Genomic DNA, 18604 nt, shown 5'->3' with positions numbered 1-18604 from the left:
ACCATGTCAGAACACAGGCAATTGGTATGTTTTGGGAAAGTAACCACCTTGTAATGTGAACATGCAAAGTGACTTTCATTTCCAGGCCATTGTCTATGCAATAGTAACCTTAAGCTCAGTTCAGACATCCTAAACGAACAATTCTCCTTTCTTGCCAAGTTAAGGAAATCTGTACTAACAGGGAGATGAGGCCTTCCTGTGTTTCAACAGAAAACCAAGAAGGTAAGGTGTACACTGCTTTACATACACACACACAGAGATCTAATCCTTCACACACATCCCATTCCAGAACAGGGACACTGAGAAAGAAGCAGAGACCTATAGATATTTCAACCATTAAAAAAAAATTACACAAGAAAGCATTTATATAAACACTACACAAAAATGAGTAGCTCCGCAGATTACAGTGAACACAGCTCTCAAGTGAATTCAGTGGTGCTAATTTACAAGTAAACATGCATAGATTGGGCTGCATGTTTTTTAAAAGATTAACAGGACTGACCAGCCTTTTTTTGTAAAGTCCACAGCAATTAAACTTTCATACAACATTTGTATTTAGCAAATCTGCACACCACTCTGATAACAAGTAATTTGCTATTTGAATACTAGCACTATACATCCAAAATGTGTTGATATAATGCTTTGTTTGTGAGTTAACATAGCTACTTTAGGAACCAATTCAGTCTATGATTTCCCAAAATAGATGGGTGAGTGGCATAAGACTGAAAGCTAGCTTATTACAGAGTAAATTAGAGATTTCTCAGGGATATAGGGTACAATCTGTGTGTATGCTAATTGAATTATGTCTTCTCTCAGTGCTGGTGAGTGCTGAAAAGACTCATTTAGAAAAAGCCACAGACCTCCTGGAATGGGCAGCCAATTAGAGTGCATCTTGCGGCAACATCCCTTTGTGCATCTTTCAGACAGGAAGGTCTTTTGCCCTGTCATCTGTTTGATTGGCAAGCATTATTAAAAAGAGGACAGTTCAGCTGCTGGACAAGCCCACAGCTTAGATATGTCAACACTGTAAATGGGCTGTCCCCTTCTTTGTGTCAATCCTGCCGGTTATATTCCACCTGCTGTCCTAGATTGGGTATGTATGGGCAGTAGATACAAGGGAACAAGGATGCACAATGGATATACGCGTTACAATGATGTGAAAGCATGAAAAAATCATATGCAATTCTCTTGTCAAGCCCTTCATGTCACAAGCTTTCATGAAGGTTGCATAAAATGGTTCTGTATATCTAGTGATTGTGGAGCAAGGCAACTTCAGAGTATGAGCTCCCAAAGAAGATTTACAAGTCCAAACTCATTTTTTAAAACAGTTTTGCAGGCCATGATGAAAGTGGCAAGAAAAGAGTAGGAAAATGTTCCGCCTTTTCATCTCCTTTCCAGCAAGTAGCCTGGCTCCCTGCAACCGGTATCTGTTCAAACCCAGAAGCATCCACCTGGAGCATAGGAACTCTAGCAGCTCTCCCCGGGCTTGGCTAGATTGTGTGCACATTGCATATTATGATAAGGAAAATTGCCTCCCCCCATAAGATGCAGGACACTCACACAAATAAAATAAACTCTCACATCGTTAGCAGTCGGACCCCTTCCCTGACTGCTGCTGGGGGCAGCTTAAGGCAAAAGCACTTCTCTATACGTTGCCCTAAAACCGTAAGTGTAGGGAACTACTTGGGCCAAAATGGATGCCAGTCAGGCAGCGGCCTGTGAAATCAGTTTCAAGCCGTGAGTAAAGAGGCTGGCTAGCTACGTCCCCCTCCTTGCCCTGGAGACATGCACAGCTCAGAACAATAAGTCACCCAGAATCTATTGATACACTGAGGAATAAACTCATCGACACCCAAGCGCAGCTTCCCCTTTACCCATTATCCTTGATTAAGCACCACTCAAACAACGTTTGTAGGGTTATCAGATGTGGGTCCTCCCTCTCGCTTCCCAAAATGCTGGCCACTTCGTCTTCGACCTTTTGCTTTCGTGGATCTCTTAAAGACCGGTAATTATTACCCATCCCTACAATGCTTTCCTTTTCCTCCCTGATTTCCCTAGATAGCTCTTGAATGTGTTCGCTGTGTGCACTCTGTTTTTTCCCTCTGGTTTTTCCAATAAAAACCTTTCCCATTAATAACAACCTGGTTATTTCCAAAAGTTCTCATCGGGACAAGTTCCCATATTCATAGGTGGAGATCCCAGTTGCCCCTCCTCTCGCACATCTCCTTTTGATAATTCCCCCCAACTAATTGGAGACTGCCCCTTTGGGTAACTGCATAATGATTATTTAAGCTCTAATGGGGCAGACCCTATAAAGGAAACAGGTTTAAGGAAAGCATGCCTCCCCTAGAATATACATTCTGTCTCTCTCACACACAATTGTACACAACTTAAAATTCCTTAAACGACAACAGGCAGTTTCCTCCACAGCTTACATTACCCGATTAGATGGCAGAGAAGTTGTGCAGCAGATAGGGAGAAATGGAAAGGATATTTGCCTTCAGAACATTTGTTCCCACTAAGTTGTGCTAGGGTGCACTGGTGCACTAATTTTTAGGTTGTACCGCATGGATTTTTGCCTGAGTGCAGGGCAACAAAATTCTCTCCTGCGTGCTTCCTTCTCTGGGGCTGCTGCTGCCTCTCTCATTTGCGCGGGAGAGATACAAAGCCTAGCCTCCATTCTCTCCATTGGCTCCTCCCACCTCCTCTTCCTTTACGGAAAAAGGGAGCGGGGGAGAGAGAGAGAGAGAGAGCACCCACACACAAGAGAGAACAAAGTCGAAGTCCCATGACACCTTTAAGACCAATGACGTTTTAATTGAGGCATAAGGTTTTGTGTGCACGCATGCATCTTCAGAGGGAAGGGGGATTCCAGAAAGATTAACTGTTACTGCATTTTGTTACAGATCCAAGTCTTTTGCGTGCACCCACCTTGGAGCAGGGAAAGGCGTGCGTGTTGCCTCTTGCAAGTAACCTGGGGTCTGCATTAGACTATCAACCGACGCTGGGGAAGAGGCTTACAAACACAGGGCTTGGCTGAAGCAACGGGGTTCCCTCCCAGCCCCTTCTCCAAACTCCTTGTGTCCCCTTGGAGAGGCCCCCCCTTTTGGCTGGAGGGCCTGATCTCTACTGCAGTCATCAATATGAGGTGGGGGGAGAGAAAATCATCCCACAAATTAGAGTCACAATATGGGGTCCAATATCTGGAAAGTTTGGGAAGCAGGGGAGCCGGGGAGGGGTCGTGGTTGCAAAGCTGAAAGTTGGAAACAGGGGGCGTCAATGCAGATCCCCTGCCCTTTGGTGAGACCTTTGGAAAAGAGGGGGGAGGGCCCACATGGGGGCTGGATGGGGAGGTGGGCAACTCTCCAGATTGCCCCCCTGTTGCAGGCTCTTGCTGCCCCCTCCAGACCCCGCTGGGCAAGCAGCTGTTGTGACAAGGACCGCGGAAGCTGCCCTGTCTCTTTGCAATGACTGTGACTGCCACGTGGGCTCCCAGAGAGAATACAGGATGGGGTGGGCGAGGCAGACATAACTTGCAATGGGAAGCACAAATAACAAGAATGTCCATTATTAAGAAGGGGAGAGCCAGGAATACCCATAGGTGCCGTTGGAACGCACCAAAAGATTGCAACGGGTGCCAGAAAAACCAGTCATGGATTCTCTGGTAGCCCTGGGGGGCAGAAGGAGGGCCCCTGTGGCTGGAATGCATGCTCTCAATGTGCAGTGATCGTTTTGAGAGAGGAAGGAGAACCCGTGGGAGCAGGGTGAGCATGCTTGATCTAGAATGACAGCTCAGAGAGCAAAATGACAGCCCTGGGATTGAGGGGTCAGTCCCTAGGAGGGGAATAACTGTCTCTGGGGGTGCTGAATGACAGCCTGGAGAGTGGTATTCCAGAGACAGCTCTGTTAGTTTATTACAGCAAAATAAAACGGGTCTAGCATTGGGTTGCCAGCTCCAGGTTGGGGAATTCCTGGAGATTTGGGGGTGAAGCCAGGAGAGAGTTTTGAGAAGGGGAGGGACTACAGTGGTGGTATACTGCCATAGAGTCCACCTTCCAAAGCAGCCATTTTCTCCAGGGGAACTGAGCTCTATGGTCTGGAGATCAGTTGTAATTCTGGGTGATCTTCCCTGAAGGTTGGCAACCCTAGAGTGGCACCTTAAAAACTAACAACATTTATTTCACAAAGTTTGATTCCAGTGGCACTTTTAAGACCAACAAAGTTTAATTCTGGGTATAAGCTTTAGATACATTTTAGAGGGGAATCCTCATTCTACACAAATTTACAGAAAATGACTGGGGGGAGACAGCTGAGGCAGACAACAACTTGGTGTGGAACCTGTAGAAGTTTTTCATGTGCAATTCTCTGTGTAAGGGACTAGAAGGACAGCCCCAGGATGGAAAGGAGAGCCCCAGTGTTGAAACTGATGGTCATGGAAGTTGTGCAGTGGTCCCAGATTTAACGGCTCAAGTAAAGAAAAACTGCTCAGCAGCCTTTTCCTCATGTTCTTAAATTTAAAGAGGGATTCTGATGCATAACTTGGGATCTTATCTGTCCAGCCCACAAGCCCCGATTTCTTTTAGCAACCCAAAGAAGTCCCAACTTCATATCCTTATAGGTCTCTTGGACCTATCCTCCTTCCCATGACCTCCACAGCATGACTGGTCTTGCCAATTGAGGTTTTCTATTTTTTGCAGGGGTTAAATCATTGCTTCCCCCTGGATATCAGGAAAGGGAGCTGGTGTGTGTTGCAGGGGAGAGAAAGTGGCATAAGTATTGATGGAAGCCAATGTAGGAAGACAGATGAGTAGGAGAAAGGAGGGATCTGGGATAAATGGTTGCAGAAGAGCTGAAGTAAATGTTGAGAACTTCTTTCAATAATGGGAGCGTTCCTAATCTATTTTTATAACAACCAGAGATGCATTTCAATTCATAGGTTTTAGAAATGTGGGAAGGCAAACTTTATATTTGGTAAACTAATATTTAACATTGCAGTCTCAAATCTCCCACCAATAAGACTTAAGACTGCAGGTGTGTGTATCTGTGTGTGAGAGAAAGAGAGAGAGAAATGCATCCAGAGGATGCCAGGGCATTTTAACCCTTTCCCTTCTGACAGTTTTCATTTGTGGCAGATGTCTTGTGCTCCCTATGTTGGAGGTTGGACTACAGTCTTGGTTGGCATCTCTTCATTCTGGGTGTGAGTGAAGGCCCAGTTGCTAGCCTCCCTTTCCCCCACCAAGCTTTCTTCCTGATGACTCAAGCTTTCTTCCTGATAAAGCAAAAACATGAATGGGCTGGCTCAAGGCAATGGGGGGGGAATGAATAATTAATATGTATGTGGAATAGTTATTAAACCTCTGACTTGGATGTAGGGATGCCAGCGTCCACTGATTCTTCCCTCCTGTGCTGCCATTTCCTCCAGGGGGAGCAATCTCTATCATCTGCTGATCAGTTGCAATTTTTGGAGAAATGCAGGCTCTACCTGGAGGTTGGCAACCCTAGTCAAATCAGACTTACAACTTTAATACTAGTAGCTCTTTTGGCTCACAAAGCAAAACTTTTGCTCACAACACTCTGCAGCTTAGAGGGAACACTGTTCCCGACCTCTTCAATTCCCACCATAACTCACCTTTCTCTTTTCCAGTCCTTCTACATAGCCTATCTTCACCTCTCTCCCTCTCTTCCCCCTCACCTTTAATTACCCCTCACTCCTCTCCAGCTGGGACATCAGGCACTAACCTCTGTTTAGCAGCAACTCCATTTGCCTGGTGATTCTGTTGAACCCCTCAGCAACAGAACGCTGAAGGTCCATTTTGGCTGTGGTAATGCAAGCTGTGATCACAACTTCTTTCTATTCTTTAAGCTGCAGGACGAAACTGACCCCCTTACAGCTTAAAGGATCCAGGCTGCTTTCTTCTTTTCAACTTAACTGCCAGTCTCAGCCACATTCTACTCTCTGTTGCCATCTTCACTGACTACACAAGGCAATACACTAGACTAGCCCTCAGTACCCACAGATTCTGGAGAGTGGCATGGTCAAATTAAGAACACAATTTTCCTATGCACCTCAGGTCTTCTCCCCCTGTACAGGAGACACCGCTGCCACCATGTACAGGTCTTTGCCCACCCAAGCCAGTCCAGGAATGGGAGGGAATCCAGTACTTTTCAGTATATTAAACAACAAGCCACGAGACAGTCTGTACCATCTCTGGTCTTCACAACAATTTGCCACCAGAACCTCTTTTCACTAGTCCCTGCCTTTCCTAAGGGAGAGATTCCAAACCCTTAGTTGGCATCTGGGACAGAACACCTTAGGAACTCACTCCAGAGATGCACACCTTTCCTCTCCAATGGTAGCGTATATGGGGAGCGTTGAGGCCACAGGATTTAGCCTTGGAATTCAGTTACAACATCAAAGACAATTTAGCAATAAGATAGATCTTTATTTAGTACAGAGCTTAGCATAGACTACCAGAGATTACAAAAATAACAAAGGCTAGGGCTGTTTGCCTTAACTAAACATTAATGATTCATAGTTACCACGTCAAGCATATTCCTCAGTCCAAGACAGTCCCAGTACCAAGGGATTTTGAAGGGAAATCCCATTTTTGCACACCATGCGCTCCAAGTCACAAAGCAACTCTTTGTCTCTCAAGAGGCAGCATTTTCAGGTGCAATAAAACAAACTGACAGAGGAGGAAGGGAGAGCTAAGCAAGGGAGCACTCCATAGGGATCAAAACAATTATACCCCAATTCCAGTCACAAATTAGATGTGGCTATCAGCCAACTGCGAGTGGGTGTGGGTGTGCCCAATTATTGGTTGCCATAGCTGCGTGTGGGGATAGGCTATAAGTTTGGGACCCCGCCTGCAATCATCTGACCCCAAACTCCAGCTACTTCATGGTCTACGTGACTAGTCGCATGTGGGCCAGAAAGTGTAGCCATGAGGTCTGGCGTTTGGCATGAAAGTGTGAAAGAATGTGGGTTTATGGCATGTCTATTGAGGCCATGTGGCTCCCACCATTTGGCTTGCAACAGGAAACAAGACATAGCATGTTATCAAAAGACATCACTGGAGAAGGCATGTGGGTTTGGAATCTCTCCCTTAGGAAAGGCAGGGACTAGTGAAAAGAGGTTCTGGTGGCAAATTGTTGTGAAGACCAGAGATGGTACAGACTGTCTCGTGGCTTGTTGTTTAATGTACTAAAAAGTACTGGATTCCCTCCCATTCCTGGACTGGCTTGGGTGGGCAAAGACCTGTACATGGTGGCAACGGTGTCTCATGTACACCCCCCAATATACAAGAGCCTTCCCTCCTGATCTCTCCCTGAACCTGTATTTGTGCATATGTCTGCACGTTCAACCTCCACTCTACTGCTAAAGTGATTGTTTACCTAAGACTAAGCACTGTCAGGAAATATGTAGGTTTACAAAGCAAATGTATTAATAAAAATGGGATCTTCCCCATTCATTTGGTACCTTCTTGATAAGGGGGGAGAGAGAATGTGTAGTCAAGGGGCCTGATTCTTCTTCTCCACCTCCCTTTCAGCTAGAACTTGAGAAAGAAAACAGCAGCAGAATGGGCCCAAAGAATCCTGTGGTACCTTCCATAGTTTATAATGACACAAACATTCATACAAGTCCCCTTCCACTGAACAATTCAACAAAGCAAAATTGCTCAGATACCTGGCTGGCTAATCACAACCAGATCTGAGGTATGAAAGAAAAGTGGGTTACATGTACAACTACATAGAGATTATACCTATTCAAGTATTGCATGTCTTTATAGCTTAGTCACCTTGCCTCTGAACAAGGTAAACATGTACACAGCTGAATGCTTTCTCTTTAGAGAATACACAACTGTATTATGTACATATTGTCTTCCTGAGGCATTCACCCACCTATAGATTCTCACACATCTAATAAATCACTTCTAAATGCTGCTTGTAACTATGGGGAGGGGGTGTTACCAGACACTGAAGATAACAACCCCTGCACTTTATGTCTTCCTCCAGTTTGCTTACAGATCCAAGGACTGAACTGGAAGCTCAAGACAGCTGAAACAGAACCAGAGACCTTCCTTTCATCCCAGGGCAAGTGGTCATCTGAACAATAATGCAGTTAATAGCTACAATATGAGGAAGCTGGCTGAAAACAGAGTAGCCCCTAAGAAACAGAAGAGGCTAAGGGTCATTATACATTACAGGGCCCACACAGAGGACACTGAAACATTTAAGTGTGGTCTGTGATGGTGACATCACCCTCTGCAATAACTGTAGTGGCCCACTGACCATCAACAGTGAGTTGCATGAAACAGTCGATTTCCACTCATAGAAGCTGGAAGTTGTTGCTGAACCTCTCCTTCCACTACGGATTCACCCCAATGCTGCTCATGGGATTGCCATCTCCCACAGGAAAAGTATTTTAAGCCACCTTTGAGCTAAGCAAGATGGGGAACAAATGGAGTCCTATGCTGCTGATGTAAATCCCTTCCACAGGATCCAATCCAGTGAATGGTAACTTGGAAAACCTTGCAGTTCCCTATCTGCATAAACTTGGTTTGCGGATGTGATAACAACAACAAACTAATATCCCCTGAAACAACCTCATCACCACCACATTTCCAAGAAACTCCGATTGCATAAATGAGCCCCAAGAGATAAACACAGCAGTTACTTTTTCATGTACTGAATGACAGCTAAAATCCAATGCCCAGAGCAATTTGTGCAGTCTCCCCTATTCTGCCTGTGCGAAGTGATAGAAAACACAACTTGCTACAGAAGAAACCCAATGCTAAGTAACAACATTAACTCAGGACTGATTCCTATGTGACTTTCTATATTTACACCATGTTCAACACACAAACCGTTTACAGACATCACATCTGTGGTACTATGAATGTGTGTATGGGACAAATGCACTACACACAAATTCCTGAGACATGTAATCATCATTTCTTTTGAAAGGGGCAACACACATATATTCCAGCTTTGGAACATGCAGACCAGACCCCAGAGTAATCTTTCTTTCAGAAGAAAAGGCAACTGCACACATTGGAAGATCAGATGTAGTGCACCCATCCTGTATACATGTCCACAGCATCACAAAAATAATGTCTGAAAAGAGCTAGGCTCACAGTGAAATCGGGCCTCCACAGGCTAGTGTTTCAAGGATGAACAGGGACAGTAATTCAATCATGCGTGACTTACATTTGACAGGCCACCCATGTATTTTGTAGTCTGGCATATACAGTCTCATGGAAGCCTGCCTTAAAGCAGTGTGCATATTAGGCTGAATATATCCTCTCTGTCTCAAGTCCCTTAAAAATCTTTCACAGCTTTCAAATCAGCAATTTCACAACTTGCAGCCTTCAAGGACAGAGTGAGGATCTATGAGATCTAGAGAGAGTTTTGGCCACCTTGTTTATACGACTAACTCCAATCTTGGTGAAAGCACCTTCCATCTTGAGTCACTTGGTACCTCACATCCCAGGGTGGACAGGACTCCTTTCTTCTGCAGTGTCTGGTACCACTTACAACAAAGGAGCAAAAAGTTTCAAACTCTTCTGTTACAAAAGTTCTGTGCATATTTTTTTAAAATAAATTATTACTTACATGTTTTTTCCTATACTGAGAAAGTTGTGAAAGACCAAACACAGTTGCCACAGCGCCTCCTCCAATAAGGATAGATCCTTTCACTGCCTTGCGAAAAGCCATTTTTTATACTATAAAAAAGAAAAGGAAAATAATTTGTACAATACAATGTACAATACTGGTTTGAAACAGAAACAAGAAATCAGAAAACTGTGACTATTAGGAAAAATACAAAAGGGGGTTTAGGATCTTTCCTTACCAATGCAAATAGCATGACACTCTTAAGACCTATGGTGGGATAATAATTAAATTCATTTGTTAATAGGAGTTTTATGAAGATCACATTACATTAACACTTAGGTTGTATTAATCAGCAGCAAGATTTGTAGGTGGCTAAAATTGCAACACTTGTGGGAATATTGGGGTGAAAATATATGATGGGGGTTCAGGCCCAGGTCTCAAGAATTGTTCTCCCATTGATTTGCTCAGTTTCCATAATCCTTCCATGTGTAAATCAGGCACGAAGTAAGCAAACTCCATAAACATGCACACATTTATAGCCAGGACACATGCTTTTAAGCCAGCTGTTACTTTGGTAAGGATCGCACTGACAGAAACTCAGCCCATGGTAAGAGATAAAACAAGTGGAACTGAAGGTCCACGTATTACCATTGATAATCATGACAATAGCCTACATGTGATTGGCTGTGGCTTTAAGATTACATGCCACTGCTTATAGGAAACAATGTTTTTCTAACATGGAACTACTACTTTATTATGGCAACAATAAGTAATGCATTGCAAGGAGATATATGGTGCAATTCTAAAAAGAGCTGCTCCCTTCTAAGCCTGTTGTCACTCTGGTTAGGATTGTTCTGATAGTAACTCAGACTGCGGTAAGAGATAAAGCAAGTGGAACTGAAGGTCCACTAATTGCCACTGATAATCATTATAGCATCCTATATGTTTATGGCCATGAGTTTTAGGATTACATGCTGCCTCTGTTCTGAATTGCACCATACATCTCCTTGCAACGTATTACTGACTGTTGCCATAATAAAGGAGTAGTCCATGTTAGAAAAACCATGAAACCAAAAGCGTAGTTCGCTGGATTAAGTTGGGAGGCTTTTTCTAACAATGCACCCATATGATGGTACACTGTTTTTATTCCTTTCTCACTGCCCAACAGCACACACTACCTCTCATAAACTCCCCTTCAACACTGATGTTGTGCAATGCCAGATCCATTAATAATAAGATCAAGACGCTGCAAGATTATCTGACAGAGCAGGATGTGGATCTGGCTTGCGTGACCGAGACCTGGGTATGGGAGGGTGAAACTGTCACCTTGCAAGAACTAGCCCCCCCCCCCCCCCCGGTTACTCTGTCCTCCATCAGTCCCGAACTCGGGGGCAGGGGAGGTGGGGTATCCCTACTCATCCGGGAGGCTTTCTCCTTCAAACCACTCCCCACCCCAAAGATCACCAACACTGATTGTGTAGGCCTTGTATGAGATACTGAGGTGAGCTTGGCTGTCTGTCTGGTGTACCAGCCACCTAGCACACCAGCAAACAGCCTGCTGAGCCTTTTGGGGACCGTAGCCAGCTGGGCCTTGGAATTCCCAAGGCTATTAATTCTTGGGGATTTCAATGTCCATGCTGATGAGGCTGTAGCCTCCACTCCAGCTTTAGACCTGGTATCACCCATGGTAGCATTAGGGCTTACCCAATTTGTATCAGGTCCCACCCATCAAGCTGGCCACACATTGGATTTGATCTTTGGGATGGGGATAGCTGTGGATCTGACTTCAATGGAAGAAGTGTCATGGTCAGACCACTTGGTTTTGAAGGCCCAGCTGGGTGTTCCTGCCCGCCCCTGTCTAGGCAGTGAGACTAATGGATCCGACTGGATTCCAGAATGCTCCGTGGGATCCAATGCCTTCTGGCGCCTCATTAGATGAGCTGGTAGAGGACTGGAATTTCTGTCTCTCTGAAGCCATCGATGAGGTAGCCCCCTGACATCCTCTGCGCTCTCATGGTAAATCATTGCCCTGGTATACCATCAAGCTCAGGGGGATGAAACAAGAACTCAGACGACTTGAATGAGTTTGGCGGCGGGTACGGGACAAGGCTACAAGAACATCTTATAGGACGTTTATGAAAGTCTTGTCACTCTGCCACAACCTACCTGCCAATGTTGATACAATATGTGAATGGGAAGCCTGTTGGTCATCTTTGGATTCTACTTTTGACACCTTCAGCCTACTCTCTCCCGCTGATGTTAGGCCAACTATATGCCTCTTTGACCCATGTCCCTTGTAGTTGGCAAAGGCCAGTGATAAGAGGATACAGGGCCTGTTGAGGGCTATTGTCAACTTATCCCTGGAAACAGGGGTTATCCGGAGGGCCTCAAGGAGACTGTGGTTGTACCGTTATTGAAAAAAACAACTCTGGATCCTTCTGATTCTTCCAATTACCACCCAGTCACGAATTTATCGTATCTGGGCAAGGTAATTGAGAGGGCGGTAGCTGAACAGCTCCAGGATTACCTGAATGAAACATCGGCATTGGACCCATTCCAACCTGGCTTCCTCCCTGGCCATGGGATGGAAATGGTGTTGGTTGCCCTGACAGATGATCTCCAACGACAGCTGGATCAGGGCGGGTCAGCACTGCTATGACTATTAGATCTTACAGCAGCGTTCGACACGGTTGATGATGATCTTTTGGCCCACCGCCTCGCCAATGTAGGAGTTCGGGGGTTAGCCCTTAAATGGCTCACCTCATTTCTCCATGGCCAGGGACAAAGGATGGCGCTGGGAGAGACTGTGTCCTCCAGATACCCCCTATTATGTGGGGTCCCTCAGGGGGTGCTTCTCTCCCTGATGTTATTTAACATTTATATGCGCCCAAGTCACCAGTACGCTGATGACACCCAGCTTTATCTGTTATTGGATGGCCACCCAGATGCCACCCCAGATAATCTGGCCGTTGGTTTGGAGGCTGTGGTTGGGTGGTTGAAACAGAGCAGGCTGGGGGGGGGGTAGGGCCTTCAGGATTGGGGCACAGGTTACCAGCTCTTGATGGAGTGCCTTTGACACCAGCAGAATCCATCAAGAGCTTGGGAGTGATTTTGGACCCTTCCTTGAGTATGGAGGCCCAGGTTGCTCAAACTGCCAAGCTAGTGTTTTTTCATCTACACCAAGCTCAGCAACTGGCTCCTTTCCTGTCGTGCCCTGATCTGGCCACAGTAATCCATGCAACAGTCACCTCCAGATTAGACTACTGTAACTAGCTCTACTTTGGTCTACCCTTGAGATTGACCTGGAAGCTCCAACTGGTCCAGAATGTGGCGGTGCAAGTTCTGACGGGAATGTCACGGACAGCACATATACATCGAGCGCTGCGCCAGCTACACTGGCTCCCAGTGGAATACTGAGTCAAATTCAAGGTTTTGGTATTGACCTATAAGGTCTTGAGCTGTCAGGGACCAATGTATCTATGGATCCATCACCTCCATTATATCCCCAGGAGAGCTTTGTGTTCCTTAGACAGAAATCTACTGGTGACCCCTGACCCTAAAGATATCCGGTTGTCCTTAACCTTCTTGGCTGGAACCCTTCCCATTTCTTGTTGTCTACATCTATTTTGCCCTCCTCCCCCCTCCTGTCCACAAAGTAGCCGGCAGTGGGAGTTGGAAGGAGAATTGGTTATTCGCCATCTGTTTGTTTTTAATATTGTATTAAAGTTTTAATTAATTTTATCTTGTTTGTTACACATTGCCCAGAGCGAATAATAATAATAACAACAACAACAACAACAACAATAATAGACAATGATCATGAAATCTTGTACTGTACTTGGCAATGCTACTGAGGAGACTTACAGATGGCAGGGAGAGAGCCAGCTTCTGCACAATCTGGTAGAAAAGGTAGCAAGAACAGTCAAACTGCTTAGGAGAAGGGAAAAGGTTTGCTATATCACACTAGAGAGCAGGCTGTTGAAGAAGCAGAGTTCAGATGCCAAATGAAATGCCACATCGTAAAACAGCCAAAACTGTACTTCAGCATGATGAATTTTTCCCTTATCTGCCAGTTACCAGGAAATGAACACTTTCCTCCTACTTCACAGCCTGTCTTTCTCAAGCCTAACAAAAGAATTCCCTACGACAATAATTAATTTTCCGGTCTTAATCATTCACTATCAACAAATACTGAAGTGAATGTTATGCTTGCAAATCGACTGGGGTTTGGAAAGACTCTGACAAATCACAAAAGTATCAGAAACAATTAAAATGTATTTGTTTTCCTATACATACTGAAAAACACTGTGCATTTAATACCCCAACTCAGTGGTCTCCAACTTTCCCATGCCTAGAACCCACCTTCACCCCCAAGGTGGCAGCATGGGGCCCACCAAGCTATGAGTATGGGACAAGAAATTCTGTTACACAGTCAGATTACAGGAAGAGGAGGAGCTGTGGAGTTTCTGCCTCCCCTGTTGCATGCTTCAAGCACAGGTGGACCAGGTAGTTGGGTCATGCAGGTGACCAACTTTGGAGGAGAAAGAAAAGGTAAGGGAGGACTTTTGTGGGGAAGTGGGGGGAGTCTCCAAACCTGCCTGTGTTGAAAAGAAAGCCTCTCCACCACTGAGTGACCTTACAACACTGTCTGGACACTCCTTTTAGGATAAGTGTGCTGAAAGGAGTTTGTAAGCCGCTCTGAGACTCCAAGTGAAGGGCGGGGTATAAATCCAATCTCTTCTTCTTCTTCTTCTTCTTCCTTACATGCACACCAGGTCAGCAGTCTTTCCAAAAGGCCACAAAAAATATTCAGCAAATGGGGTTCTGTGACCCAAATGATGTGTCCTACCCAATGCCTAGCATATCAATCTCCCTAGTTTTAACAAAATATATTTGACATCATACAGATGTTTAACCACAAGCATCTGACTATGATTTAACCATATGCAACAAGAAGGCATTAACATGGAGAAAACAGCTTGTTATCCCCCATTTATATCAGGGTGGGACAAGATGCCCTCCCTTCCTCAGAGCAAAATGAACTCTTCACAGTAAGTGCCAATGTTCCTTTCTCGCTCTGAGGGGGAGGGCATCTTGACATGGGACATCCAAAAGCATTTGTATCCCACGTAGGGTGGGAAAATCAGTCCACTTGCACCACTTGCTGTAATACCTTCCTTCTAAAAACTCTGTCAGCTGAGCAAGGATATTCATTTTGTAGAGTTGACCATGTGGCTGCCTTAAAGATTTCCTCAGCGGAAACCTCAGCATCCAGTGCTGTGTTAGTTGCAGCACTATGAATGCAGCGAGCTGTAGTTCCAAGTGATACCTGAAGCTTGCTAGCTTGGTAAGCATGTGAGATGCACTACCTCAGACATATTAATACCCTAGACATTTTCTGTCCCTTGTTAGATGAATTCACAGAGATAAAGACAGACTGCACTTCTAGCATGTACCACTCCTTTTCTTCAGGGTGGAATGGTTTGGGGCAGAATGAAGACAATGGTATTACCTGGGAGCAGTGGAAAGAACTGTTGACCTTTGGACTGCATGTTGGACACATTTTTAGGATCACTTGACTTCGTGAAAAATAGAGACTTTTCCTGGTAGATTAAAGCTATTAATTCCAAGAACCTTCTGACCAAAGTCACAACTGTCAGAAACAGGACCTTCATTTTCAATTACTTCAGTGGAACTTCTCTCAGAGGTTCAAATGGAGGTTGAGTGAACACTGACAGGACTACGTGTAGTTGCCAAGAAGGAAATCTATGGACATCTGGAGGGTTGACAGGGGCTACTCCTTTGAAAAACTGATTATGTGAGGATGTCTGGATACAGAACATCTATCAACCTTGGGGACCACTGCAGCCAGGACTGCTACTTGTCTGTGTAGCCTGTTTTGGTTGACACCATTTGCAGAACTCCAGGATTTAGTGTAACATAGGGGAGAATGGGTCTAGGTGTTTCCATTTGCACCACCTGGCATACAACTTCCGTGAAGAGTTATAAATTCTTGAGGTAGAAACTCTTTTAGGGACTAGAGTAATCCTTGCCTAGTCTTTAAAATCTTTCCCTTTCAATTTCTATGCAGTCAGGTATAGCCATGATGGGTCTGGGTCAATGCTCCCACTAAGCTGTGGAGTCTTGCAAGCAAAAATTCTACTTTGTGAGCTACTAACATGAAAGCTGTGAGCAAGCAATTTGGCTACTGCATAAATTAGTTTGCTCTGGAGACATCCTTCCTGAGCTAAGACAAATGTGTGAGCCAGAGGCTAAAAAACTGTGAGTTAGCTCACACTAACTCAGCTTAGAGGGAACACTGGTCTGGGTGCACAGGCAGCCTTTGCTGAAGCATGTCCAGACCAACTGGAATCTGTGAAGGATTTTCGATTGATAACACCACTAATGCTGAAAACCAGGGTCTGGGTGGCTAGTTGGGGGCTGTGTGGATCAGGGTTACTTTTTTTTTGTCTCAGTTTTCTCAGCACCTTTGGATTAGTGGAATAGCTGGAAAGGCATAAAGGAGGCCCAGAGGACATTAGAGCATCTGTTTGCTCTGCTCCCTCCATCTGGAATCTTAAGAAGAACCTAGGCACACGGTGATTAAGATCTGAGGCAAACAGGCTCACAATTCAGTTGCAGAAGCATTTCACAATCTGTAGGAAGATCTCCATCTTGAGAAACCACTTGTTAGTTGCTGTAGATTGAAAGGAAGGTTGAAAGCCTTCAACAAAACCACTTGTTGTTGTTCACCTGTTGTCTGTGTGACCAGTCCTTTCTGGCCCTTGATGTGCTCTGCTGATACAGACTCGAGGTTCCACTTGAGGGTCGAAGACACACAGCTTGTTTATGCAGGCTTTCAACAAGATATCGTCGGTTCTTATTAAGATGTGATTGTTCCTGATCACATCCCAGAACCTGACTAGAGCAAGTCTGATTGCCCTGATCTCAGGAAGGTTGAAGCTCATCTTCCTCTCTGCACAGTTCCAGGCCCTTCGTGCCGGTCCTCCCTGACAGGTTACCCCCTCCCCCAGCGTGTCAGGCACACATCTGTAAATTCCAGGATTATTATGAGCTTTATGTACTCCTTGCCCTTGGCCAGATTGGATCATGGGGTCCCCCATGCAAGGCCCTGTCAAGGAGAGCAGGTAAGAACTAAGGGAATGTCGGTCTTCTGAAGGATCTGCAGCTGGAAAGGTCTCAGGAACAACTGTAGAAGACAGAATTGAAATCTCACCCAAGGAACTGAGTCCAGGCAAGCAATCATTAGGCCTTGCAGTCTTGCCAAAGTCATTAGTGATAATGACCTGGAATTTATCTGTTGTACTGCCATGCTTGAGATTTTCTGGATCTTCTCTGGCAGGTACAGGCTTACAGGGATATCTATTATGATTCCCAGGTGTTCTATCTCCTGTGGTAGAATTAGATTGCTCTTGGCTGAATTAATAAGGTATCCATGGTGGGCTAGGCATTGAGTGGTGGACAGAATATCCATGTGTGCTTGGAGATCTGATCAGCAGGTGAACTAGGAATTGATGAATAGGGATTCCCTGATGATGGAGAAGAGCTACCAAGGTCACCATCATTTTGCAGAACAACCTCAGGGCTGGAGCTAGCCCAGAGGGTGGGACTTTGACCTCACAGTGTATCTTGTTCTAGGCAAATCTCAGGAATCTGTGGTGAGATGACATAATGGGAATGAGGAGATATGCCATGGTGAGGTCTATGAAAGCCATGAAATCTTGTGGGCGAAGCACTTCCATGAGAGTTCTGAGTGTCTCCATCCTGAAGTGCTTGTGGGAAATGAATATGTTAAAATACTTTACATCTAGAATCGCTCATCAGTCTCCATTTCTCTTGTGGACTGTGGAAAATCAAACAAACCCCTGATGACATTTCAGAGTCAGAGGCTGGTTCTGCAGCCTCAGTGTTTACTAGGTGACAAATGGCTTCCATAATCAGGTTTTCTCCCTCTGTTTGGATTTTGAAGATAGCAAAACCTGCCTGGTGGGAAACATTTCAATTCTACTGCATATCCCATCTTATGTCCATTAACCATTGGTCCATGTTGGACCAACTCCACTGGGGGAGGAAGTCAGCTAATCTTCCTCCCACTTGTAGGGAACTGTTGCCATGCTCTCTTTTACTGGAGCTTATTTCCTTGATTGGAATTAAAGGGCTGAGGTTGGTGGGGGTTTTGTTTGTTTTGTTTTTTCCAGCATGGAATTATCCTTATCTATTCTTCTGTCTCTGTTCATGTTCTGGTGTCTTTGGTCACCCCTGAAGCACAGCAGAGTATGTTGGCTTCAAAAGGAATGTGCAGGGTTGTGCCTTCTATCACCTCTCTTGCATGCTCTAGGCATGGCTTTCTTCTTATCCTCAGTTTCTATCGGGATGTCATCCAGGTTCTCTCCGAAGAGTTTATTTCCCTGAAATCGGAAGGACACCAATATTAGCTTGGAATGGTAATCAGATTGCCAAGCTCTGAGCCACAGGCTTCTACGTGCTACTACTGCCACTGCCATAGGACAGGAGGAAGAGCATAGGGTGTCCAGAATGGCAGCAGCCACCATTCTAAGGAGCCTATTGGAACCTTTCCTGGTGCTCTTCTACTCCTCCAGAAACAGCTAAACTAGCTTCCTTGCCCAAACGATGGAAGCTAGCAGAGATGGTATAGCTGGGGCCTCATGGGATTTTCTGAGAGCATAATCTGATTTATGATCCAGGTGTTCACATAGGGAACCATCCCTGTCTTTAGTAACCAGGTTCGCTGAGAGGAGAGCTATGACAGGAGCATCTACTAATGGAACTTTTAAGAGATCCACTGTGGTATTAGGCAAAGAATAACACTTTTTGTTTTGCTAAATCCAGGTTGCTTATTAGCAAGGGTTTGTCCAGTCCTCTTTCATATGGTTCTCAAAGAATTCTGGGAACCACACTACTTTTTCCCACACTAAGAAATGGGGGGGGGATCCTTGTTCCCCTTGGG

General features: G+C 45.1%; 1 protein-coding gene across 1 annotated transcript in view; it reads right to left on the bottom strand.

Moving 5' to 3' along the window:
* GPD2 (glycerol-3-phosphate dehydrogenase 2) overlaps positions 1 to 18604 on the bottom strand; it is a 139403-nt gene that overhangs the window by 100758 nt on the left and 20041 nt on the right. Inside the window, exon 2 of the mRNA XM_015411566.1 lies at positions 9616 to 9725. Within this exon, the coding sequence (XP_015267052.1) occupies positions 9616 to 9717 (102 nt within the window). The 5' untranslated portion in view covers positions 9718 to 9725. The remainder of the gene's footprint in view (positions 1 to 9615; positions 9726 to 18604) is intronic.

This window comes from Gekko japonicus, unplaced genomic scaffold, assembly GCF_001447785.1.
Source record: "Gekko japonicus isolate JY-2015 unplaced genomic scaffold, Gekko_japonicus_V1.1 scaffold6, whole genome shotgun sequence".
Taxonomy (NCBI): Eukaryota; Metazoa; Chordata; class Lepidosauria; order Squamata; family Gekkonidae; genus Gekko; species Gekko japonicus.
This window is presented reverse-complemented; position numbering and strand designations above follow the sequence as displayed.